Below are 26,174 nucleotides of genomic sequence, written 5' to 3' on the forward strand. Positions count from 1 at the left end.
CATTCTAATAAATCCCATCTGTATTATATAATGAATATATTAGTTCTGTTTCTCTAGAGGTCCCGACTCACTGGCCATATACTAACCTGTCCTACTCAAGCCTCTTTCTAATCTGTGAATTATTTCATGTACTACCACCTTGAGGCTGTTAATACTCTACAAAACTCATGCTCATCTGAACACTGAAATATCAGTCTTGTATTTCCCTGCCTTAATCTTAAGTGTGGGCTTATCTTAATGAATGTTTATTATCCTTAAACTAGACAAGAGTAGTTGTAGGTGTGAAGTCCTAGATGCCAGTTGTCTCATCAGCATCATGACAGATGACCCATGAGGTGCTACTCTCTTTCTTCACCATGGAGATGAAAATCAATATTCCTAATCTCTTGGTCTCCCATTCCCAGGGTGTGGGGGGTGAGTCACACCACCAGCATACCTGGAAATAATCACATACAGCCTCCCACAAGCACAACAATCCTTTAACTTTTGTATCCATATGCATTTTAGCTCCGGCCCATAGTGCAATCATGTTTACTTACTATAAATATGAAAAGGCTTACCCTCAGAATCCAGATTCATCCCACCCCAGGAGTCTATCGGACCCAACCCACTAGGCCGCACTCAGAAAGTGTGACATACATATCAATTTTTACTTTAAGTAGCAGCAATCTATAGCTAGTTGTATATTGTGGCATCCACAATTCTGTTGTCATTAAATTGTATAATACCAACACCAACCCATTAGTCTGTCATTGCACATCTAGAGTACCTTGCTCAGGGTGAGTCCTCTTTCCATAAGTCTTGTGCTCTCTAAATCAATGATGAATTATTCTAAGAAACATCTTTCATAAGACTTTGAACACATTTTTATATAAAAAAAAACCCTGATATTGACTTGAGTTTGGATAGAAGGATATTAAATTAGTAAGAATGTGCCATCACATTCATCTCACAGATATTACCTTAATCTCTTCTGCCCTCACTATAAATCTGTTACTAGTATGTATGCTTTCCTTCCTTCTTAGCTTATCTTTGGCCTTTCCCTTCCTACTGACATTGCAAAGCAGAGTTAAACTAAAAGGTCCCACTTATGCAATAAAGGTCTTTAAACCTGAACTTCCTTTTTTAATTTCATGATTCAACTTATGAAATCTGAATTATCATTTGTTTTTTTCTTCTATGATTTAAGATAAGCTACTTAAATATCATTTAAAGGAAGAGATTCTCGTAGCAATCAAGAATCAATAAAATGTGAAATAGAAGTTAGAGAATTGGGTTCATCTGATCTTTAGACTTGTTATATGCATTCCTGTGCCTCTCCAGTTACCTCATAAAACTACGAATAATGTAGACATGGGTTCCTTGTAAATATGACAGTTTGAGGTAATCACAAAGTACCGAGCTGGCTCTTTTCCCATCGCAGTGATCCTGGTGTCATTTCCTCATTGAATAACATGCTCAGATACCGAATATGTTAAATAGAGTATTATGATTTCTCAGGGAAAATCAGAAGATCCTTTTGTAAGGAACACTGAAACTTGGCAAGCACCAGTTCATGCCTTCCTACACAGAGTGAACGGACAAGCCCTACCCAAGGTTTCCATACCTGGGTCGGGCGGCAGGCAAGCGCAGGAGAAGTGAGTGTTGTAACCCACTTTAAAGTCAGAGTTGATGGGATAGTAATCAGCTAGCTTGATCATCTTCTTGAAAGCGTCGTAGATGAAGATGAAGCTGATCAGAGAGGAGAAACCTTCTTCTGTGAAACGAGTGAAATACTGAACCAGGAAGCTGGCATCAGTGGCCACCAGAAAGAGACACATGAAGGCCGACCACAGGCCAATCCAAAGACGAAACTCCAAGTAGTCAAAATTATGGTCCCTGGAAAAAACAAACAAACAAATAAAAACAGGTATTTTGATAGCTCTCCAGGAAACATGCAGAACATAAAACCACTAAAATGCCTATAGAATGGTTGCTAAGCATACAGATCACTTTCAGAAACTACATATAAAGCTCAATTTTTGCCCAGAAAATTTTAAGTTTGAGGATATTATTAAGCTACCTTTAGGAATCACTCTGAAAGTATTTTTGTTTTTGTTTGTGTGTGTGTGTGTGGGGGGGGCACTTAGAAAGTACAATTAGCGCTAGTGTGTACAACTCAACTCACTAATTTTTGCTTTCAAAAAATAACTCCTGAGGTGGAAGCTTCCACCCTGCTAAGCTGGCTTCCACAGAACCAAAGGGTACTATGAGGGCTGCTGGCAGGAAACAGTGTCCATGGTCTTACCCAGATGCCAACCATAATGCCAACTTGACAAGCACATGCACAATTGTGCAGCAGTGGCTTGACTGTTCTAGAGGAAACCAATTACTCTCTGAGACCTGTGTACCAGAGAAACCCCCATGCCTGGTCCTGTAAATCTGCTAAAATAATAATAAAAATAATAATAATAATAATAATAATAAAAGGAAAGGAAAGGAAAAGAAGAAAAGGAACCACAGCTGGTGAAATCACAGGCTCTAGACAAGATTTTAATATTAATATTGCTGCTTAGTTAGACAGATAATAATTAACAAATGTCCACTAAATCTCTGTGTTTATAGACAAAGGCTATCTTCACTTTAATCAGAAAAGCCTCTGTTGCTAGTGAGTGACAGTGAAATCAGAGACTCATGAATTCTCAAGATGGGATAATAAGTAATTGACTGCTCAGCCCTACACAGATACTTATACTTATCTCTTGACAATTATCTCTCGCAATGCTCAAGGACTACTGTAGCAAAGTGGGAAAAATAACATTAGAGACAGAAGACATCTGTACCATCTTTGGGGGAAGACAAAATTACAATCACAAACTCACATCATAGTCTAGTTTATTACACTAGATGCATAAAAATAAAAGGAGACCAGAAATAGTCAGGTATTTGTGGGGAACAGAGCCCTGTAACTCATAGATAACCTACTATTTGCAGGTTAATTCTGGAGGATAGTGGGTTACTGCCTTCGCTTGCCTGTCTACTAGCAAACCCACAGGACTTCAATGACTAATACCAAGCATGGGTATACACAAATGACCTTGGTTGAACCAGGTGGTTTACAAAACACCAAAAAGGATAACAGTGTTGGAAAGGGACTTCTGGGGGTGACAAGAGGGGTCATAGGGGTGAAGAAGAGACAAGAGGGGGTAGGGATGAGTATAACATAGTGCATATATGAAATTGTTAAAGAATAAGCTTAAATTCAAAAAAAGTTTATTTTAATAATACAGTGTATTATTTTAATGAACAGTGTAAAGTATTTAAAAGCATTGATATCAGGTGCATATAGGGTAATACACTGGTTAATTGTGTGCACAACTCAGGACTGTCTTCTCCTAAGGGAGACAAAATGATACAGGAAATCATATTATAAAATGCTGAGTGACCGAGTCATGAGGGAAAAGGGTGAGTAAGTTTGGGAGGAAATGAAGTTGCAGAAAAGAAAACCAAAGTGTTGGAGAATATGCATGAAGAAATTTTCCAGACTGAGTAGGAAGAGCCAGGCTAAGAGGCAGAGGAACAGTTTGAAAGAGCCATGGTATAAAGTTTAGGCTGTAAAGGGCAGTGTGGACAGAGCATGACCAGCAAGAGCTCAGGAGGGCAAACATGGGCTGTTATCACATCAAGAGAGGTTGCCCTGCCATGACGCGGCCAAACACTACAGGTTCTCATCGAGTGCTCGCTTTTACCATGACTGGGTGTGAAACACCTGCCTCTGTCTTGTTCTGCCTGGGTCTGTTCCACATACGACTTAGAACAGACCATTGTCATCTCATTAGGCTGCTGTCTTTCAATGTCCTTCCCATTCCTTCTAAGTCAAAATCGACAGGAGATGATGGGTCAAGGATTGACATTTTTTTTATTATCTTTAAGTTATGTCGAAAGTGAGTGCTTTTTAAATGATCATTAGTTGATAATTTATCGTCCTATCTCATAACCTGGTGAGAAAGGAGATAGAACTTAAGAACCTAGGATCCTGCATACCTGACATTTTTCAATCTTGCTTCTAGGCAACTATTTTCTGATAACTGTTAACTACTGTTTTAACTCTTTCCCAAAGGTATCATTTCCAATCATCAACACAGAGGCCTGTGTGTTACCACACAGAACAAGGAAATAATTGCAGAATGTTAGATTTTAAAGGTTCTTACACACTGGGGTAGTAAATTCTTTGTCGACTTGACTGGCTTATGGGGTGCCCAAATGTGTGGTGAAACATTATTGTGTGTTTCTCCAGGTCTGTTTCTGAAGAGATTAACATTTAAATTCATGGACTCTGGGTAAATGGGAATAGGCCTCATCCCATTAGGTGAAAAGTAGAACAGATCAAAAATAATTATGAACACTTTAGAAAGAAGTTATGTTCTATAGATCTGCAGAGGTAATCTAACAATAGCTTTACCTCCTACTACAGTTCTGTGTATACCTACATCTCTGCTAATTAATGTTATACATGTCTGTGTAAGATAAGCAAAGTGAAGAAGAAAAAAACATGCCCTAAGAATTGAGGTGATTCACATTATCATAAGAGACAGCTCCAGACCAAGCTAAGCAACGTTTTACTACCATTTGAGCATTTTTCTTAAAAGTTCTAAAACAACTATCTAGTTTTGCTTTCCTAAGAAGATGAAAATAAAATGATCCTTTTTATTCGATTGGTTGGTTTCTTTTTGTTTTTTTGAGAAAGGGGCTCACTCAATAGTTCAGGCTTGCCTGGAACTCAACATATATCCCGGGCTGGCTTTAAAGTGAGATCACTTCTGCCGCAGCCTTCCACATGCTGAAATATTAGGCGTGCACCACCATGCCCAGACTGAAAGCTAAACCACTCCAGATTTGTTCCAAGAATTCTAGAGGTTGTTACAGAATTGATGTTTGCAAGAAAGGATAAGAAACAAATCCATTAATTGTTAGCAATTAAAACATCATGAGTTTGGACACAAAGGAAAAAATGCACATACAAGCTTAAATCTTAGAATCTAAACAGTATACACCAAACTAGCTATTCTAAGAGACTTTCAAACTGCCAGGGTATTTTAGTGAGAATGACTCAAATAAAATCACTAACTAAAACAATGGCATGGTTATGAGCCCACAACGTTTACAGCTTCAAGAAGAAGCTGAAGATGAGAGTCGTTGTAGCATTATCAGTTGGCAATCTGTAATAACTACCCCTGATCCTACTCAAGAGGACTCAACTATAGCTCCTGAAAGGGAATTTTACATTGGGGTAAAACTGGGCAAGACAAACTAATAGTCGCGTAATTCTTCAGTGTATGAAAGAGGAAAGAGAATGACCAAACAAAGACTGTAACACAGTATTTCTAAGACACACTAGCAGGCTTTTTTCCAGTGGAGCATCTCTTAAGCTGCATATTGGGTCAAACCAGCTTTGGGAAATGGTGAGCCACAAAGCACTTTGTATCCAGAGGGAAAAGCAGCATTACAGGCATTCTAAGGAAGCAAATGAATACATTCATAGCATCATGAATAAAAGTACCATTTGTCACATAATAGGCAATGCTGACTTTAAGGCAGTTTTGCAAATGTTTCTCGTTGCTTTACAACTGTTTTCAAATAAATTGCTTGAAACTATGTAACAGCACCAATTACGATGAAACAGAAGGGAAAGTGAGAAAGGAACTCACTTGGTAGAAGGAAATACTCTGTAGCCTACAATAAGTAAAACAAACCAAGACACAAACATTTTCTGTAGATTCAGACTCTGATCACATTTCATCCAATAAATCTCTCTGCAAGGCTCTGTCTGTTTGTTCCTGTTTATAGCACACGCTTGTTTAATCTTCCCATGAAGCCTTTCTTGTCTCACAAAATGTTTTCTTAAACATATAAAAACTGTTTGACTCTCTCTATAAACTGACATGAACAAAATTCTTTCCATGTCTTTCTCAGAATTGTGGTGGAGGAGAAATCTATAATAATGGTCTACAGTAAACTCACAAATTTTAATATTGCAACTTCAAATACTCAGAAGGCTTTCACCAATTTCTCTTGCCCAGATTTTTTAAAAGAAGGTTTCAAACCTTCGCTGTCTCATTTAACTCATAATCAGTTTCAATGACACGTGCAATTTCAAAAGTTATGTGAGAGCCCTTAAATCCACAAGTACTGTTATGGTTTGGTTTGATATAAACTATCTCCCCTAGAGTTGTGGGTTTGAACACTTGCTCTCCAGCTGGTAGCACTAGTTATGCAAGTTTTGGAAGGTAAGCTTTGGGGTTGTACAGCACGGCCCCATTTCGAGTTTTCTCTCTTCCTCCTGACTGCCAGGGGCCCCTCACATTTCTTTCATCATGGTTTTCTGGCTGTGATTGACTTTATTCCCTCTGAACTGGAAGTCAACACAAAGCCTTTCTCTCCTAAGTTACATTTTGTCAGAGCATCCTAAAACAACAACAGAAAAATAACTAATACAGTTGCTGTGTAGACCCTGGCTGTTCTAAAATTCAATTCCTGGAGGCTGTGTGTGTGGCCGACAGCTTTAATCCCAGCACTCAGGAGGCAGAGGCCGGTGGATCTCTGTGAGTTTGGATCTCTGTGAGTTCCAGGCCAGCCTGGCCTACAAAGTGTGTCCAGGATAGCCAGGACTACAAAGAGAAACCCTGTATTGAAAAGAACAAAAACAAAAACAGACAAAAAAATCCTGCAATATGTAACAATACAAAATATGGAAAGAGACAAGAATATCTGATTTTTACTTTGAATCTATTCAGTGCTAAAATAACAATTTAAATAATTGACTTATCTCAATATTCCATCCCTCATTTAAAATGATCATGCAATTTCTTAACAAAATTATTAATCTGGATACTGGAAGCTACCTACAGTGAAGAACAGGAGAACTGGAGTTCAGAACCAACGACTAAGAATATCAGGTTTCTTTCATTAACAAACCATGTGACCTAGCACAAGTTATTTCGTTTCTTCCCTGATTCAGTATCATGGCAGAAAAGGACATTTTTGGTTGGGATCCAAGGAAAACAAAATAATCAGGCTACTTACAAAATCCTAACTCCCCCTACCCTTAACATGGCAATGTGGAGGCACTCAGAGCTAACTAGAGCAGGAAGCCATGATCAATCTTGGGTTTGTAAAGGTCAGACAGGGAATGGAGTTACAAGAGCCTGGAGAGCTAAAACTAGGCTAGAGAGGCCACCTGACAGGGGGCAGTGTCAGCAAGCAGGGCAGGTTGCTGTGCTGAAAGCAGGGAATGATGGGAGAAAGAGACATCCTGAAACTCTGCTCTCTCTTCATTATCTAAACCAGCAGGAAGCCCTGGAGGGCAAAGGAATCTGGGGCTTTTAGTTCTTGGGAGTCATCCCTCCAGACATGAAACAAGGCAATAAGGAAGAGAATTATTGGGGAAGGAATGAGCAGAAAGCACGACAGATGGGCCTCTTGTGAACTAAGCTCTGGACAACTTAATCATTAAGGCACTTTTGACTTCCAAATCTTATCACTCCAGTATATTTTGGCAGATTCTTGGGTCTATTTCATTGCTATTCCGTGCTTTATCCAGATGGAACAACATAGGAGGTCAAATAACTAGACAGATAGACAGACTGACACACAGACCAACACATACTTGCTGAAATTAAACAGAAGTCTCTCAAACACCAAAACAGGTCCCGTGCTGCTCAAGATGGTGAGCGGTTGACCCGCAAAAAGGCAAAAGATGGCTCCAGAGACAGCCGTGCCCAGGAAACTCTCCAACACTCCCTACAAGAAAGAATATTCACATGGTAAAGCAGAACCCAACCAAACACGCACCCTTCTTCCTACTTGTGATGCTTGCCAAAGAATGAAGCTGCTTCTATTGTTTCTTGTCATGGTTCTCCAGTGTTTGTTTCAGGGTAATTGTACCTTGCACGTAGTAGGTACTGTTAAATGGCTATAATTTAAACACAAAGCCTTGTTTTCTAACAGAGAATATTTGAACATGAGATGAGGACAAAGAGGACAATAATAATAATAATAATACTGTAATGTTTAAAATTATTTTATCTCTATTTTAATTTCATACATGTAGACAATGCATTTTGATCATATCCACCCCTGTTCACCATATTTCATTGCTCCTGCACATCACTCCCCATATCCACTTCCCCACTTAATGTCCCCCCTCTCTTTTTCTTCATAACCCACTGGGTTGCATGTCTGTACACCTGTGGTACGGGCCATCCATTGAAAATGTGAGCAACGTTTTCAGGAAGTCACATTCCCGAAGAAAACTCACTCCTCCTACCCCAGTGTCCATCAACTGCCAAGAGTGCTCAGCTGGCCATTTGCAATCTTTAAGCCACTGATTGTGAAAGTGATGATGATGATGGTGACGGTGGTAGTGATGGTGGTGGTGATGGTGGTGGTGGTGGTGGTGATGGTGGTGGTGATGGTGGTAATTCTCATTCCCTGCCAATGCATTTTCCAATGACAGTTCTCATTTCATGCTTACGTATTTTCCAATGCAAACTGCACAAAAACTTCAAGGAACCTTATTGTTAGAAAAAATAAATGTTCAGAGATATAAATAGCTAAAGCTTTTGTTCATATCTCTGGACACCAACCCATTCTTTTCCTTTAGGATAGCCAGAAACAATACCCGAAAGAATCACAAAATGACCCTCCTTAATCATGTCATGGAGAGCACAGGTTCTCATCCAGCAGGAGGGGCACAGAGAGGACCCCACTTACACACATGAGTACCAATGCAGAGCTTAAAGAGTGGCACCCATTATTTATAACCATCTCATAGAAGAGAATTCAAACACGAAGTGAAACAGCACAATCAAGATGTATTTAGACAGACATGACCAAAAGGGATCCCCCTGTGACCCAAACAGTATTGTCTTGATTTCCTGACTGGTGACATTGTGACACGCAGGTGAGTTAAATGATGTGAATGAACTGTGGGCAAGAACTCTTGGATATGTGTCCCCATCTAATCACACGTCATTCTTTGCAAGTATTAAGCATGTGCCATAGGCTTGGATTTTTCTAGATAGGGAAAATCTCAGCTCCTGTGCATAAATAGGGGCTTTTACAATTTTTTATTTAATTTTTAGCTACCCTGAATGCTTCAGCTGACCAGATAATCCATTGACAGGGTGGTAAAAGTTGTTTTGTTTATAATGCAGCCTAAGTACATGCATTAGGCACAGAAACACCACATCATTCTCCATCAAATACTGAAGAATCCCTATGTCTTATCTTTCACACAGGACCAAAACACAGCTCAGACTGGATGTGAGGCAGGGTGTGAAATTGGAAAGAAGGAACTTGAGATTTAGGATCCTTGGCTTGGCTTGCCATAGCCATTAATCTCCATGAGGGCAGGGACAAGGTCTTCCTGCATCTTCTGGTTCTCCTCCCATCATGCTGCTCACCTTCCCTCCACGTGCTCTGCCGGTTCTCAGTAATTGCCGAGGGGAGCAACACCGTCCGTTCCCCTATCAAAGGTCAAGAGCCCTTGCTGCTCATTCAGTAAAGATAGCAACCAATTTCATCCAGAAAACCACTGTGATTTATGGAAGCCATGTGATGATTCAAAGGCAGATTATTTTTATTTCAGTACTTGATCCTTTCATAAGTGCTAGTTTTCCATTCTGTGGCTGACAGTCCTGAAGCACAGACAGGTGATTTATTATACACACTGCACTGGAAACTTGCTTAAACTGAGAGATGCTTCCAGCATTTCTGAGAAAAGAACTATTTTCACCACATTTTGACATGTTCCTCTTCACAACACAGAAACTTTTAAAATAATCTCAGGGAGTGAATAACTTTAACTGTGACTAGAGTTTAATGAAACTTACAAAAGAAATCATTGTAAACACCTCTTCTGATTTATCACACCCAGAGCTCACCAGTATTGAATTTTAAAAGACAACTGCATTGAATCATGTCTTATCAAGAGCCATGAGTCTCAAAGATACTTCTACATCTGACTTCTAGAAGGGACAACTGTCCTAGCACTTCACCAAGATACTCTTGGCTGGGCTTGGGGGTGTGGTGGCATCAGGGGCTGCAGAGTGCCCTGACACTCTTGGTTGGCTCCCCACCTTATTTCACTGCTGTCAGAGGGTACCTACTAGGAAACGGTAGAAAAAGCAGACAGCCGGCAATCAGGAAATCCAAAGTCTAGACTGTTCTGTCACAAGAGACCCGATGATCTCCGGAATGTCACTTCACCTCTTTCAAGCAATAAAGCAAATGGTGACACAGCAGGGAAATGGGCTGGGGAGAGTCCCAGTCCCGGGGTGGCTTACAGGCTGTATCCCGTCCGTCCCCAGTGTGATCTCTAATCTGCACATTAGATCAGACAGTGTACGGAACATGTCTAGCATGGTCTCTGATGGCAGAGAGAGCTATTTGAATAACAGCAACCTCTCATATGCAGCATGCCCATTTGGATATCAGATAAAGAGCCTGGGCTAGATGAGCTCTAAAGTCTCAGCCAGATGGCTCAGCACTGGGGCAAACCTTGCAGACAGAGCTACCTGAACTTAAATCAGCTCCTCCATTTTCCTGCCTAGAGCCAAGCATCTCTTCCTTTAAGCCTATGGCTACCATACTGGATAATCACTTGGTTTAGAGCAGTGGTTCTCAACCTTGCTCATGCTATGACCCTTTAATATAGTCCCTCATGTTGTGGTGACCCGCAACCATAAATTTTTTGGTTGCTACTTCATAACTATAATTTTGCTACTGTTACGAATCATATCTGATGTACAGGATATCTGATATATGAGCCTCAAGAGGATATAATCCATAGGTTGAGAACTGTTGGATTAAATGAAAAAAAGCACAGCAGAACACCAAGTAGAGACATAACATCAGGCGTCTCCCCTCATGTCTTCTCATCCCCCTCATCCCACAAGGAAACTATTATTTCTTTTTCCTTCAAAACAGGCAGAAGGTGCAAGGGGTGGCGTGAAAAGAGGAAAACCAGTCCTCAGTGGGAAGGGGGTAGTGGCTCTTAAAATCTGCATTAAAATATAGACAACTTGGGAGCAACACTTTGGCCTGAAGAGTTGTTTCTGTCATTAAAATTGATGCTTAGCTGCAATTTCTGTATCCATTCCTCAATTGAGGGACATCTGGGTTATTTCCAGATTCTGGCTATTATGAATAAAACTGCTACAAACATGGTTGAGCAAGCGTCCTTGTTGTGTACTTGAGCACCTTTGGATATATGCCTAAGAGTGGTATAGCTGGGTCTTGAGGTAGCACTATTCCTAATTGTTTGAGAAAGCTCCAGATTGATTTCCAAAGTGGTTGTACCAGTTTACATTCCCACGTGGAATGGAGGAGGGCTCTACTTTCTCCACATCCACTCCAGTATATGTTGTCACTTGAGTTTTTTTATTTTAGCCATTCTGATGGGCGTAAGGTAAAAATCTCAGGGTCGTTTTGATTTGCATTCCCCTGACGACTAAGGATGTTAAACATTTCTCTAAGTGTTTCTCTGTCATTCAAAAATCCTCTATTGAGAATTATTTGTTTAGCTATGTACCCCATATTTTAATTGGATTACTTGATTTGTTGCTGTTAAACTTCTTGAGTTCTTTTCTATATATTCTGAATATTAGCCCTCTGTTAGATACAGGGCTGGTGAAGATCCTTTCCCAATCTGTAGGCTGTCGTTTTTTTCTGATGACAGCATCCTTTGCTTTACAGAAACTTTTCAGTTTCATTTACATAATGGAATACTACTAAGAAATTAAAAACAAGGAAATCATGAAATTTGCAGACAAATTGTGGGATCTAGAAAAGATCATTCTGAGTGAGGTATCCCAGAAGCAGAAACACACACAGGGTATACACTCACTTATAAGTAGATATTAGACAAATAATATAGGATAATCATACTAAAATATATACACCTAAAGAAGCTAAGCAAGAAGGAGGACCCTTTCTAAGATGATCAATCCTCATTCAGAAAGGCAAATGGGATAGACAACAGGAGAAGGTAAAAACAAGGAACAAGACAGGAGCCTACCACAAAGGGCCTCAGAAAGACTTTACCAAGCAGGGTATTAAAGCAGATGCTGAGACTCATAGCCAAACTTTGGGCAGAATACAGGAAATCTCATGAAAGAATGGAGAGATAGAAAGACATGGCAAGGTCTGGAACTCCACAAGGAGAGCAACAGAACCAAAAAAATCTGGGCCCAGATTTTTTTTCTGAGACTGATATTCCAACCAAGGAACATTCATTGAGATAACCTAGAATCCCTGTACAGATGTAGCCCAAGGCTGCTCAGTCTCCAAATGGGCTCCCTAGTAAGGGGAACAGGGGCTCTCTCTGACATGAACTCAGTGACTGGCTCTTCGATCACCTCCCTGAGGGGGGAGGCAGTATTACCAGGCTACAGAGGAAGACTATGAAAGAAAGTCCTGGTGAGATGGAAGGGGAGGAGGACCTCCCCTATCAATGGACTGGGGACATGTTATAGGAGGAAATGAGGGAGGGAGGGTGATATAGGGAGGGGCTACAGCTGGGATACAAAGTGAATGAACTGTAATAAAGAAAAAAGTTATGTTAAAAATAAATTAAAAATGATTCTCAGGAGAAAAACAAAATAGTCTATTTCATGTTACAGGATTGAAATCAAAATGCTCACCCAAAACAATTTGTAACTATTTCTCTGCTTGCCTGGGGTATGAAAGTTAACCCAAGATTTCCTATTTTTCAAAACAGCCAGGAAAAGTAGAACAAGTCTCAAAACTTCAATGTTAAGCATACAGAAAGTTAAACCATAGGAGGAGGAGTCAAGAAATGTTACATTGCAGCTGTATTTGAAATAGCTGCACTATGATTTTAAGCTACTTGGAACAAGAATTGTAAGTGACACCCCCCCCATAGCAATGTCAACCAGGCAGACTCAAAAGAAGTGGACATTAGACATTAATAATATATGCCTTCAACCTCAGTGAAATTTACCTTCACGTAACACCACAAAATAACTCTTGTGACTCTAGATGCTTTTCAGTGAGGACCTTATTGCTTGGGTTAATAACTGTTACCCTATGTAGGAGGGCTTGCTTGGCAGCAGTAATGGAAAGGGGACAAAACAACATAAAGGCAAAGACAAACACCAGAGTTTTCTGTGTCTTATACAATCTGCAAACTAGTAGGACTTAGGAAATAAAACATTTCAGTGGCATTAAGTGACAGTGCATTCGCCAATATCACTGTGACATGACAAGCTTTAAAAACATTTTTTCTAAATTTCTACTCGTAAAGTGGGAAAATTTTAGCTCCTGCTTGGGATGATTTACATGAACTGTGCAGCTTGCTGAATAATAAAATTAAATTTAGGTGGATGAGTCTTCGAATCTGACGCTCAACCAAGAAAAATGAGGTGGATGGTGTCACGAGAGACAGTGAGGAAAATCCAACTCAGCTGTAATTTTTACTGTTTTGGATAATTTGTTTGTTTGTTTGTTTGTTGACACAAAGGTCTTGTTTTGAAGCTCAGGCTGACTTTGAACTCGTTGATGTCTAGGCTGAACTCAAATTCATGATCTGGCTACCTTCACCCTCCGAGTGCTAAAAACCTGCATGAATTTTAATGGCACATCCCAGCAGAAGCTAAACCCCATTATTCTAAGAAAGCTAAAAAATTATACTAGTGGGTGCTGTAGAAGTGGCTCAGCAGTTAAGAACACATATTGCTCTTGCAGAGGACCTGGATTCAGTTCCCAGAACCCACGTGGCACCTCATGATTTTCTGTAACTCCAGTTCCTGTGGATCAGCAGATACCAGGCAGATACATACATACATGGAGGAAAGACACTAATATAAATAAATTAAATATATATAAATCTTTTTTTAAGGAAAGAAAGAATGGAAGTACTGAAGTCAAATTTCAAGTCACACGAGAATTACTGGAGAAGGGTATGTATGTGTTTGTCTGTTCTTGTAATACTAATTCTTCATATCCATACAGAGCAACTAAATTGGCATCTCTGAAAATGACCAGGAGAGGAGGCCTAGAGAATCAGTGTCTAGAGGTGATTCTCTGGTCCAAGTTTGAGGTACACCCATTCAAACATCTCTTTTCCTCCTTCACAAGAGCATTAAGAGCTGTCACACACATTGGGGGGGTAATGCTGCCTCTTGAGCCTTTGTTTTTATTCCACAATATGACTTTATCCTGTAACATTTCTGTCCTGTCCAAAGGAAGCGCCAGATCCTCGTGGCGTCCTTGCTGTGTGCCACAGACAGGATTTCAAGCCACACCACCAGCAGAAACTAAACTACATCTGTTTGAGAAAAGCATGAGCCTAGCAGGAGAGTCTGAACTCTCTTAAAATAAAATGAAGGGCAAGATTCAGAGGCCTTAAATCCTTTGAAGAGCTGTGACCATGTATGTGAGACACCCAATTCCAGTCTAACACTACACAAAAAAATCAATTCCAGATGGATAAAACACTAAACGAAAACATAAAATAACTAAAGTATGTGGGTAAATATTTTTCTAATCTTTGGGGAGGGAAAGCCGCTTTAAATACAGCATGCAAACAAGAAATAAGAACAGCAGAAGGCTTGATTGCCAAAGTTAAAACCTGTATAGCCAAAGAAGCCACAAACACAGTTAAAAGACATTATGGAACTAGAAAAAATTTGTTAATTTTTCTCTAACAAGTAAAAGAAAATACCCTTATTAAACAGAGAGTAATAAGGAAAAACTAAATTCCCCCAAATAAGAATACAGCAAGGACACAAGTGTGGAGAGGGACGGATGGTCAGTATGAACATGAACTGATATTCTGTCTCACTAAAACCACAGGTGTAGAATCAAATTAAAGCAAACATAAAGTATGAATATGCAATCGCATTTATATAAAATCCTATATGTTTATCTACTTGTGCATGAACATTTTGCAGCATGTATTAAAAGGTATAATGAAAATGTCATATTGAAGAAGCTATTTTTAAATTAACCACAAGCTAAAAATACACATTTTTTTACTTTAGCATCATTTGGGGTTCCCAATTTTATTTAAATGATTTTAATTTTCTGATCACCAACAAAACAGAGTTGACAAAAATAACACTAACTTCACTAACACTAACACTAACAAATGACCTAAATTCTGTCAATAAACTTAACTGAGAACTTGTAAAGCACATTCTTTTTTTTTAATATTTATTTATCTTTATTTTATGTACATTAGCTTGAAGGTATCAGGTCACTTGGAATGGGCATTAGAGACAGCTGTAAGCTGCCGTGTGGGTGCTGGGAATTGAACCCGGGTCCTTTGGAAGAGCAGACAGTGCTCCTAACCACTGAGCCATCCCTCCAGCCCGTAAAGCACATTCTTATGTTTGTGTGTTCACATATGTATGTTCAGGTAAGAGGAGCATGCATACATTTGCATATACATGTGTGTGGCGGCCCAAAGTTGCTGTCAGGAGTCTTTCAGGAAGACTCACACTTGTCAAGCACAGGCTTTAACCACTGAGACATCTCCCTAGTCTGTAAAACATGTTCTTAAAGGTAAAGCTCCTTTCTGAAACCGCAGGTAAGCAAGATGGATTCCTTACTTTGTCATTAAACAGGCTTGCTCACTGTGGCTGATTAAAATATCAAGCTGTATCATTCCCACAGCTATTCTTGTTCCATGTGTTGAAGCTAAGACAGGCTGCTGTACGGATTAATATGCTTCTGTGTTTTCTACTTCTAAAAGAAAAGCACTTTGGTGCCCAAGAGCAACAGTGAGACAGACAGAAATTATTGTCCATTTCTCAGTAAATTATCAATTCACATCAATCTTCTGCTGCTATAACTATGCATGAAAGGCATTGCAAAAAAGTACCTTTCTTACCAGCATAGGAAATTATACTTTTCCAACTTGAGCAGATTGATGAAAATGTCTCAGCACAGCAGAATGTTAAAATAAAGCCGCAAATTTGGAGATGCCAGCTATAAACGTTCCTTATTATGAGACGAGCTCTCTGAAAATGTGCTCTGTTGGGCTCCATAAATATCACAAAATTCACAGAATGCTAAAAATCTTGCTGCATTCTTTGGCTGAAGGGTTTGTGAAAATAGGATTATATTTACTCCTGGAAAAAAAAAATTGACTTTCTTCACTCAGTCTTCACTGTAGACGATGCTTAGTCATTCACAATCAAGTGTAGACTTACACTGAAATACTCTTTCTGTATGCTACAGAAGAACAATTTTTAAATAACACAGGACTTGCCACAAACCATCAGAGTCTTCCTTACACTAAGATCTTCCTCAGAGACTAATAATGACTTGTTTTTTTACCAAAGTAGTATTTTCTTTATAGGCCTGTCAACTGGGCCTAGGGATTTGTCAAATGTCAATAACGTGCTCTACCACTGAACTATTTCTTCAACTCTTATTTTACTTTTACTCTGAGACAGAGTCTTACGTTGCATAAACTGGCCTTGAACTTGAAATCCTCCTGCCTCAGCCTCCTGAACAGCTAGAATTACAAGCCTGTAGCATCAGTTCCAATTCCATAAAATAGCTCTTGGAGTGAAAAACTCTTAATTGTAATAAGTTCTAGTGGTATGAATTTATATATCAATATTTAAGAATTAAGTTCAAAGTATCAAAATGAACAGAGCAATATACGTGTTTGGTAACCAAGAATGTAATATGATATTGGCATGTGTGGTGTCACGGTATAATTATGGAGGGGATGAGAGTTCAGACCAGCGAGGCTGAAAACTCTTTCTTTCCTATGTGGCAAGGATCAGCTTGATGGGCTTTACCAAGAAGGATAAATGATACACCATCCTCAAGCTTCAGGAATCTGTGTCTCTCTACACTCTAATAAAGAGAAATGGGCATGACCTGCGAGCTGAGGTTGGATTCTATAAGATTATAAGGGTGAGAGTTGCTCCAAGAAACTTAAGCTAAACTAACATTGACCACATTTATCTTTATAAGAAATCTGTAAATGGCCTCTTTGTAAGCCTCAGCAAATTCTAAGAGCTTCCTGTTTAGAAAAATATATCTGCTAATATTGGGGAATGTATGCAGTCAATTGTGCTGGTATTATAATCTAATCAAGCTGGCAGACACTGCAGCCTCAACTTCTTTATTCTGAACACAGTTCCGTGAGAAATGATCTTTGTTGCTTTAAGATGATCTGTTTCCCCCCACACACACATGCATGTACACAATTTTATATATATTTATATATATATATATATATATATGTATGTATGTATAAGCACATAAATAGACAAGATACATATGTGTGTGTTTGATGAATAGATGTCATACAGATGATAGCTAGGTAGATAGGTAGGTACATATATACATGCATGCAATACATATATAAATAGATGAGATAGATAGATAGATAGATAGATAGATAGATAGATAGATAGATAGATAGATAATACATAAATAGATGATGGATAGGTACACAGATATATACATAGACACACAAATAGATAAATGGATAGATGTCACCATCCCTGGAATTAATGCTTGAAAGCAAATTCTCATCTTCAAGCAAGCCAGACCTCCTGAGCAGAAGCTGTCAGGAGCGCGTACTCAGACAACAGCCATGCAGTGAGTCATCTGTGTTTTCACAACATGCTTCTCCCCAGCACCCATGTCTATTTGTGGCCTGACAATAAAGGCCCTATCCTTTATTAAACCACCGCTGAGCTGTCTGCCTTTCATAGCAAGGACGTTGTTCTCAGTTGACTCATTGAGCTGCTTGTGCTGTGGAGACTAACCTGCTGCCTTACCTGTGATGGATGTGATATAACTGCAGACACTTGGGTTTGCCCAGTGCTTTCTGAAAGGTCTTTGGTCTGTGTTTAATAACACAGGTATTTGGAGAAAGAGTACTTGGACCCTTAAGTAAGCCTATTACATACCATGCCGGAACCTTGTACAGACAGACACAGAAGAAGTTTGCTTGCATCACTATTCTAGATATAAATCCCACCAGCCTAGGGTTCTTAGCCATCTTACTCCCTCTATCTCCAGCACATACAATTGTATCTATCTAATTGATGGTAACCACTCCATAAATATTTGCAAAGACATGAATTAATGTCTGCCATATACCCATAAAACGACCTGAGACATATCATCAAATCCACAAAATATCTTGTTGTCCTAATGCCAAGTCAAAAAGACTTCTGCCAGAGGATGAAAGCATTCACAGGTAAAGTACACACATTTTCATCATAAGATACAATCCAACAAGTCAAACCTACTCACTCCCTAGCTCTTAAAAAAAAGCTATGAGTTAGTTTTTCAGTTCAACAAATATGTACTAATAACCACTCATTTTCTATAATTCCTTTTCAATGTTTCTGCCACCCACTGTGATTCCTGCAAGCTGTCTAGCAGAAGGGTTTTGCCAGTATAGCTTAAAAGAGGGAAAGCTTCATACACAAGAAAAGTAAAATATGTTCTTCAGTATTTTCATTTACAGAAACCTTTAAAATTCTACCTATGCTCCATGACAAAAAAATTACCAATGGCGATAATAAAATGTATTAATAAAATCATTAAAGTAGGTCCAAAAATATTCTCATAAGTCTGTATAAGTTTGAATTACCAACTTAACCAGACTAATATTTGACAAATGTTTAGGGCACTGCCTAGCATGCTGATGCTCTAACTCATTCATGCTTTCTCTGATATCTTCAAAATCAGAAAATAACCTGGGAATTGCCCAGGCAGTATACCTATGGGGGAGGGAGACCCCCATGATACTGTTTATATTATACAACAAAGCCTACTATCGCAAGGACTCATTCAAATAAAACCTGATTCATACAAATGTTACCTAAAAAAAAAAAATTAAAAAAAAAAAAAAAACTTGAGCAAACTTCTCCGCTGGTCTTAGAAGCTACGTTCTAAAGCTGAATCTGAGATAGAGATGTGGCTCAGTGCTAGAGCACTTGTCTGGTGTGCTGGATAGTTTTATGTCAACTTCGCACAAGCTAAAGTCATCTGAGAGGAAGAAACCTCAACTAAGGAAATGCCTCCAGAAGACCTGGCTGTAGACAAGCCTATAGGGCGTGATTGATGGGGGAGGGCCCAGCCCATTGTGGGTGGTGTCATCCTTAGGCTGATGGTCCTAGGTTCTGTGAGGAAGAAAACTAAGCAAGCCAGAAAGAGAACACCAGGAAGTGGCACTCCGCCGTGGCTGCATTGGCTCTTGTCACCAGGCTCTTGCCCTGCCTTGTTTGAGTTCCTGTCCTGACTTCCTTCGGTTATCATCTGTGATGTGGAAGTGAAAATCAAATAAACCCCTTCCTCCCCAAGTTTCCTTACTCCTGATATTTCATCACAGCAATAGAAATGCTAACTAGGACACTCACTATGTTCACTCACTGAACACTATGAACACTCACTATGTTTACTCCTCAGCATTTCCTTAACCTCCCCCATGGCACACATAAAACCCTAAAGCCGAATCTCACAAGACTGTAAAGACTGTATTTCAAAGCGGCATTAAATGTACATATAGGAGTTATTACAATGTCACCATTTCAATGAGAAGGAAGTCCATGAAAATAATTCTTTTAGTTGTCTCTGCACAAGCACACCTCTGTGTTCTCCTAGCAAAAGCTGGGTTTGTTCTTGACCATCTGCTCCAAATCAGATAGTGCACCCCTCAAACATTATCAGAAAAGCTTCTTTGTTTGGTGAATAGCAATCAACACAGAAACACACAACTTGTCAAAGTATAGAGAATTCAGTGTCTACGGATGGAGTAATCAGCTATTAACGCTGTGTCAATACACATCCTTTCCTCCAAAGACTTGAGAATCATCCAAGAAGAGGGAAGAAAGACTCTCAGCCAGAGGCTGAAGAACTGGAGTAAAACAGAGTCTTCTGAAAATGACAGGACTGCTGGACTCTTGAGCCCACCGCAGCTGTGGTTGCCTGCTCTGTGACTGCATTAGATCAAACCATTCAGCAGGCTATAATGGAGACCGGATGGCTCAAGCCTGAGGAGTTTTTCACAGGGGATGTTTTTTTCAGGTAGGAAGAACCAGTTAAGTTTAAGGAAGTGACCTCTGGTAGGTCAACCATGCTTCATTGGATGGTCTACACCCTGGAGTATAATGACAGCACAAGTTGGATCTAGAGAGTGATTTTCAAAAGAGGTCATGGAATTGGGGAGCTGGGCGTGAATAGCAGCTGTGAATCTGTGAGGAGCTGAGAGGAGGGAAGGATGAATATGATCAAAATGCAGTGTATGCACTTTTGAAGAATCAAAAATAATTAAAAAGCAAATGAAGAGCAACTAAACAGAGTGTTGTGATAGGTGTTTAATGGTAACATATTTATTTATATACCAAAGCTGAAGCCCTCACAAATACATTTCTTAAATGCCATAGATTTCTTTGATCTCCTGCACATGCTAGCTTTACACTGGTCTCAAGGTGTTTCCTCAATGGTTTCTTTTCCCAGTGGTTTCTTAAATGATCTGCTTTAGGGAGCATTATGTTGTAACCTGGATGAGGAATTGCTGCCCAGCTTGAATCTAGGTCAGAGTTTATAAAAGTTTTATTGCAATTTAGTTATTTATTACAATTTAGTTGTTTATCCTCGTCTTATGATTGAGGGCATCCATGGCAGTGGTGGCAGCAAAGCACATTTGGTCTCTGCAAACTATGCCCAGAGTAGCACAGAGATTCATGTTCTTTGACTAACATAATGTTAGTTTTTGTTTTGTTTGATTTGGTTTGGTTTGGTTGGCTGTTTTTTTTTTTTTCAAGACAGGGTTTCTCTGTGTAGCCTTGGCCATCCTGGACTTGCTTTGTAGACCAGGCTGGCCTCCAACTTATGGAGCTCTGCTTGCCTCTGCCTCACGAGTGCTAGGATTACAGGCATGGACCACCACACCTGGTTATAATGTTAATTTTTTAAAGGCTAATCAATGGTAATATTTAAGAGCTACAAGCTGTCACTGAGAGTTTGAATGTTCAGTGAGTCTTTGGACATCAGAAAATGAAGCAACGCTAGGTATACAGCCGCATGAGTTGAGACAGTGACGAGTACTTGCTTCTTTTCCTGAGGCCTCAGCTTTTAAGGGTGCCCATTTGACCAGGAAGCCCAAGCTAGTCTTGTAGAGAAGCCATGTGTAGCGTCCCTAGAACCCAGCTGCTCCAGACACGCCAGCCCAGGCACTGTGTGAGTAGAAGCCATTAAGACAACTTCAAACTCTGGTGCCGTCTAACTGTAATGTAATGAAGGGTCGAAACAAGGACCACTCAGCTGGGCCCATAGCCACCACATCAGTGAGATAAATGTAATATGAGAGAGCAGTTTTCCATAATGGGTAAGCATACTTAATCTAAAACAGGACTGTCTTTCCCCTTCGTTCTCAATACCACAAAAAGGCTAATGTCTCTGTCTTATCTTTGCACTTAGAAAGGACTCTAGAGCATAGATATATGACTCTAGAGCCAAAGCAAAAATGTGGAAAAAAAAGGGAATTTGGGGAAACTGGTTGCATTTACAAGCTGAGGAGCAGGCTGGCAGCATGGGTGAATGCCACATGGGTTGAACACCACTGGGCAAGAAGTGGAAGAACAGAGTTCGAAAGGGCTTCAACTGAGGTTCAGCTCCAGTCGCTGTACATTCAGTACCTTGTACAATCCTTACTGTTTCCAATGCCTGTATCAACTTTAAGTCATTTTCACACACTGTTCTAGTTGACTGGTGGAACGCTCACAACTTTTCTCTCATTAACACTGTAGCTATTGTTGATGTGAAAGGATGGCAAACACTACCTTCACAGAAACCAACAAACTGTGGTTGTAATTAATGTTATAACATTAACCCAGCCAGGTTCTTTACAGCTCAGTGAGAGACGGTCCAGGAATAGAAGAAGCAACTTCAGCTAGGATTCACTAAAGCTGAATTCTATTGGCAGACATGCAAGTCCAGCCTTCAGCAACCCACTCCATTGCTTGGTGCCTGGATTAGCTCATGTTAGAACAAGGGCAAAGAGTCAGATAATCACACATCTCCAAAGATTGTGAACACCAAGTAAAAACCAAGGACGACCCATACATTCCAGATCCTGGAAGCTCTAAGCCTTGTGCACCATACAGAACCCAGGCAGCTGATACGCATTTGCCCAAATAGAATTGTAGATCCTCATTTCCTCCCCTTCGTTTCCCCACTTGTGACTCAAGCCAGATTTCATCGAGCTATTTTTGTAATTACTAACATGCTGGAAATACAGCCGTGAGCCAGAAGCAAAGTAAAGTGCAGCATCCAGCAAAAGAAAGAAAATCACGCTGAGTAACTGAAAGGCCATCTGCTCCACGCAGAGCTGCAGGGGTGAGAAGGACAATCTGCGCTGGACTATTTGTGTCCCCTCTCAAATCAGACCCACCTGCATGTTGTCGGTGGCATCCCCGAGCAGACCTCCAAAAGTGATGGCGTTGGTCACCGTTGCCAGATAAATGAAGAGAATCGCTGAAAGAGCCTGGATATTTAAAGCATCATAAAAGTCGCTGGCAAAAAATGGTGCTTTTCTCTTTATGTCCTTAATTAATCCACCACAGAACCTGGGCATGAGGAAAGCAAACATGTGATCAAGTCTAAGATAAAACAGCCATCAAATTCATCAAGACATAATTCACTAGACCACAAAAAATTTGGACTTAAAATGCTTGAGTCAATGACAAGATACTATTTAAGATAGTCTCATTTAGATGAGACAGAAAAAACATTGTAGAGAAATACATCTTCTGCCTCTCTCTTCCTCTCTTTTTCAGTTACCGGAATAGGTCCAACATTCTTTGAAGAGCACCCAGTTGGTCCTTACATGAGAGCACTGAGAAAATAAGTTATAATTTTCCATTCTCCAAAAGCAAACATCCAAATACATTGCACATCACATAAAGCCCTGTAAGATGTCACAATGTCATGTCACCCCACTCTGTGAGGGTGAGACCTGGGAGAGACACACACTCTGCCATTATTCTATTTGCTGGGGAAACGACACTGAACAACACGGGCCTTGACGGAGTTCACTTTTCCGGGACGGAAGGCAAGATAAGTAAACACAAATCAAGGAAAAATGAAATGGAGGTGGTAATTACACAGTTCTAGAGAAGAGGCATTGGAAAATTATACATGGATGGCCAGAGTGGGCCTCAGGAAAAAAAGTTAATTTGGAATAAGGACCCAAAGATGTGAAGCGAAGAAGGCATGGAGTCGTGTGGTGGGGAAAGGTATAGGCTGAGCCCACATGCCAGCCTTCCGACACAGCCTCACAATCCAGCCTTCCCCACGCAGAGTGTGACTTCTGCGCAAAGTGCCCCTTCCTAAAACCTGACATCTCAGCGTCAGGGAACTGAGCACCCTGCTTCTGAACCCTTGAAACACACAGGACTGTGCAGCCACTGAACGAATGTGGAAAAGGGAGAGGCAACAGAAGGAAGTAACAGTCTGATGCAACTCAACACTTTCAGTTCCGTAACTCATCTCTGGGCTATCAGTAAAAAGTGACAAAGCTAATTTATAAAGAACTGTAGCCACGCACTGCATGATGACATTGAGTTCAATGACAGATCACGTGGGTGACAGCAGCCTCACAGATGATAATGGAACTAAAGTGGCTATCACATAGAAGCATCATTAGATATGATAATATTCTCCAGCACAATTCTCTCCTTGTGTGCCATGGTGGTATGCTGGCATAGGTAAACCTACTCTACTGGGAGGTATATAAAATTATACCTCATATAATTATACACATACATGGCTGTGTTATCAGTTCATGCATTTGCTACACTATACCTTTTAGCATTCCATTAGTGTGTACTCCTTCTACTTCTTAAAGTGTCCTGTAAAACAATATGCATGCGAAACTGCCAATGGCCACAGACATGTCGTATTTATCTTGTCCTTTGACTACAAGAGCCCACATTGAGTAAGTGGCTAATGGCCTTAGATTTGTCTAAATATACTCCATTATGGTTGCAGAGTTCTAGACCATACCCCATCATTAAGCAATATATAAGCTGGGGAGGTTTTCATCCTTGGTTCTTTCAGAGGAAGGGAAATAATTCCGTTTACATTAGAAGAGAAACCCAAGTGGGTCACCAGCAAAAAGAAATAATTTCATTTCATTCAAATTCAATTGCCTATTTAAGATGACAATTTTTTAACCCTGAAGTGATTTCTGCATTTTTATGAAATGAGTATACTACTAAAAATTCTACTTACCACCCCCCAAAAAAATTATCTAATAGTGGAGAAGAGGTAATCACAATAAGGAGTTAACTGAAATTAATTCTGATTCTGGGAATCAGAATCCTCAACTGTGGGCAAGGAGACAGGGCAGTGGCCTAGAGTCCCCCCCCCCCAACACACACTTTCCACAACATGTGACAGACTTTGGAGTAAATGTACAGGGAAGGAATGGCATCATGAAAGCCACACAGGAAACCTAGTCAGTCTTCAGTCATCCCTACCACCCATTCTCAGCTGACATAGACTTAGCCCTCTCTGTATCATCCCATCAGCCACTCTGTTAGTCACACTGCCTGGATGTCACTGTCCTAGATGCTCTGTGCCTCAGTCCCTTTTCCTACGTCACACCTATATAGACTGTCTCTCACCTGCTTTAACACCTCCTTGGACTGTTGCGTTATCTACAGGGTCCACTCAGATCACTTTGCCTAGAAATTTAATACTATTCATCACCAAAGTCCCTATTTTTTTTCCTCCATTTTCCTCATAATCCCATAGGTGCATTTATTTATTTGCTTAAGATTTCTCTCCCAACTCTACAAAGTGAGGCCCCAAAGGGCAGGGCATTCATATACTGCTACATTCCCAGTGCCTGTGATTAACAGATGTACTATAAATATTTGTTGGCTGAACAAATGAACAAACCAGTAAATAAAACGCTGAAACTGAAATTGAGAACAAGGAAGGGAAATTTAGATCTAAGGAAAACCTTATCATGAATGGCAAAAGGTTCCTTCAGTTACCGGCCAGTCCTCTGTAGTTCTTCGCAATCGCCATGTCCTCCTCCTCCATGTCCTCCATCATGAGGTGTGTCCCCATTCATCTGAACATTCTCGCCACCTGAATACATATTCTTTCTAAGCAAGACAAGAGGTGCAAGGAGGTATCAGTTTATCGTGTTCACTTGCTCTCATGGCTGTCGTGTGCTTACAGAGACAGAGAATGAAGACCACTGTTTCCTGCTCTTTGCTAACAGAGAATTAAATCTTGAAGTGTTCTGTCTAGAGGCGAGACCAATGGCTGGGTGAACAAAGATTTTTGACTTATTGCACACAAAGAGGAACGAAACTGTTCCTCCTGGGGAATAACAGATTTCCAAGAAACAGTTTTTTCTCAACTTCTCTACTAAACTTTTTAACCTGCTTAGTCTACAAGGGCTATTTCTGAGTAAAGTGATCTTTGCACAGATACAAAGAGAAAGTCCCCAAAGCATCCCCAAAGAACACCCGTGACACTTTCCAACACCATGAACTAAGAGCAATCATTAAAGGGCATCAAAGCACATAACATTTATTTAAAGTGTCAAGTAAATCTAAAGGCAAGGCACATCAGCAACTCATCTGAGGCGAAACATGCACGGGGAATCTCACAACCCGGCCTGGCCCTGCTTTTTGCAAACACAACCTCCTCAGGTCAGCGGCACATCCTGACACATCCCTGAACACTGCCAAGTACATAGCAACTTACCTTTTGTCAGATGATGGGAGGCTCTTTGGAGGCTCTATCCTAATGGCAGGGTCCCATTCCCCAGGTGGAAGGACAATGACTTCATCTAGGAACTCATCAATGCCAGCAATCAGGTCGTGCCTATCCTTTGCTTTGTAAGCGATGTCGTGGAACACCTGAGTAATGACAGATGTGCTGAGCCATCGGGCAAACTTTCTGAATGCCACACACACACACACATCACAGCTGAGTATCACAACCCACATGCACCCCGACATTCCTGTAACTGCACTCCCATCTCTCCCACTATTCATCTACTGAGGGGCGTAGCTTATGACCTCAGCGTCTGAGGAGAGGTTTGAAGACATAGAATTTTAAGTATGGCTTTCCATCAGAACTCTCACAGTAGCTGTGAGAGCCAG

General features: G+C 40.3%; 1 protein-coding gene across 2 annotated transcripts in view; it reads right to left on the bottom strand.

Moving 5' to 3' along the window:
* The window catches only part of Slc4a4 (solute carrier family 4 member 4), a 397,249-nt gene that overhangs the window by 70,512 nt on the left and 300,563 nt on the right, over window positions 1–26,174 (bottom strand). For both annotated transcript variants that reach the window (XM_055596036.1, XM_055596044.1), the window contains exons 10-14: window positions 25,774–25,928; window positions 25,050–25,163; window positions 22,439–22,613; window positions 7,646–7,779; window positions 1,607–1,878 (exon numbers count right to left, since the gene is read on the bottom strand). In XM_055596036.1, the coding sequence (XP_055452011.1) occupies window positions 1,607–1,878; window positions 7,646–7,779; window positions 22,439–22,613; window positions 25,050–25,163; window positions 25,774–25,928 (850 nt within the window). The remainder of the gene's footprint in view (window positions 1–1,606; window positions 1,879–7,645; window positions 7,780–22,438; window positions 22,614–25,049; window positions 25,164–25,773; window positions 25,929–26,174) is intronic.

The sequence above is a fragment of the Psammomys obesus genome, unplaced genomic scaffold (genome assembly GCF_907164565.1).
Source record: "Psammomys obesus unplaced genomic scaffold, mPsaObe1.curated_primary_1811, whole genome shotgun sequence".
Taxonomy (NCBI): domain Eukaryota; kingdom Metazoa; phylum Chordata; class Mammalia; order Rodentia; family Muridae; genus Psammomys; species Psammomys obesus.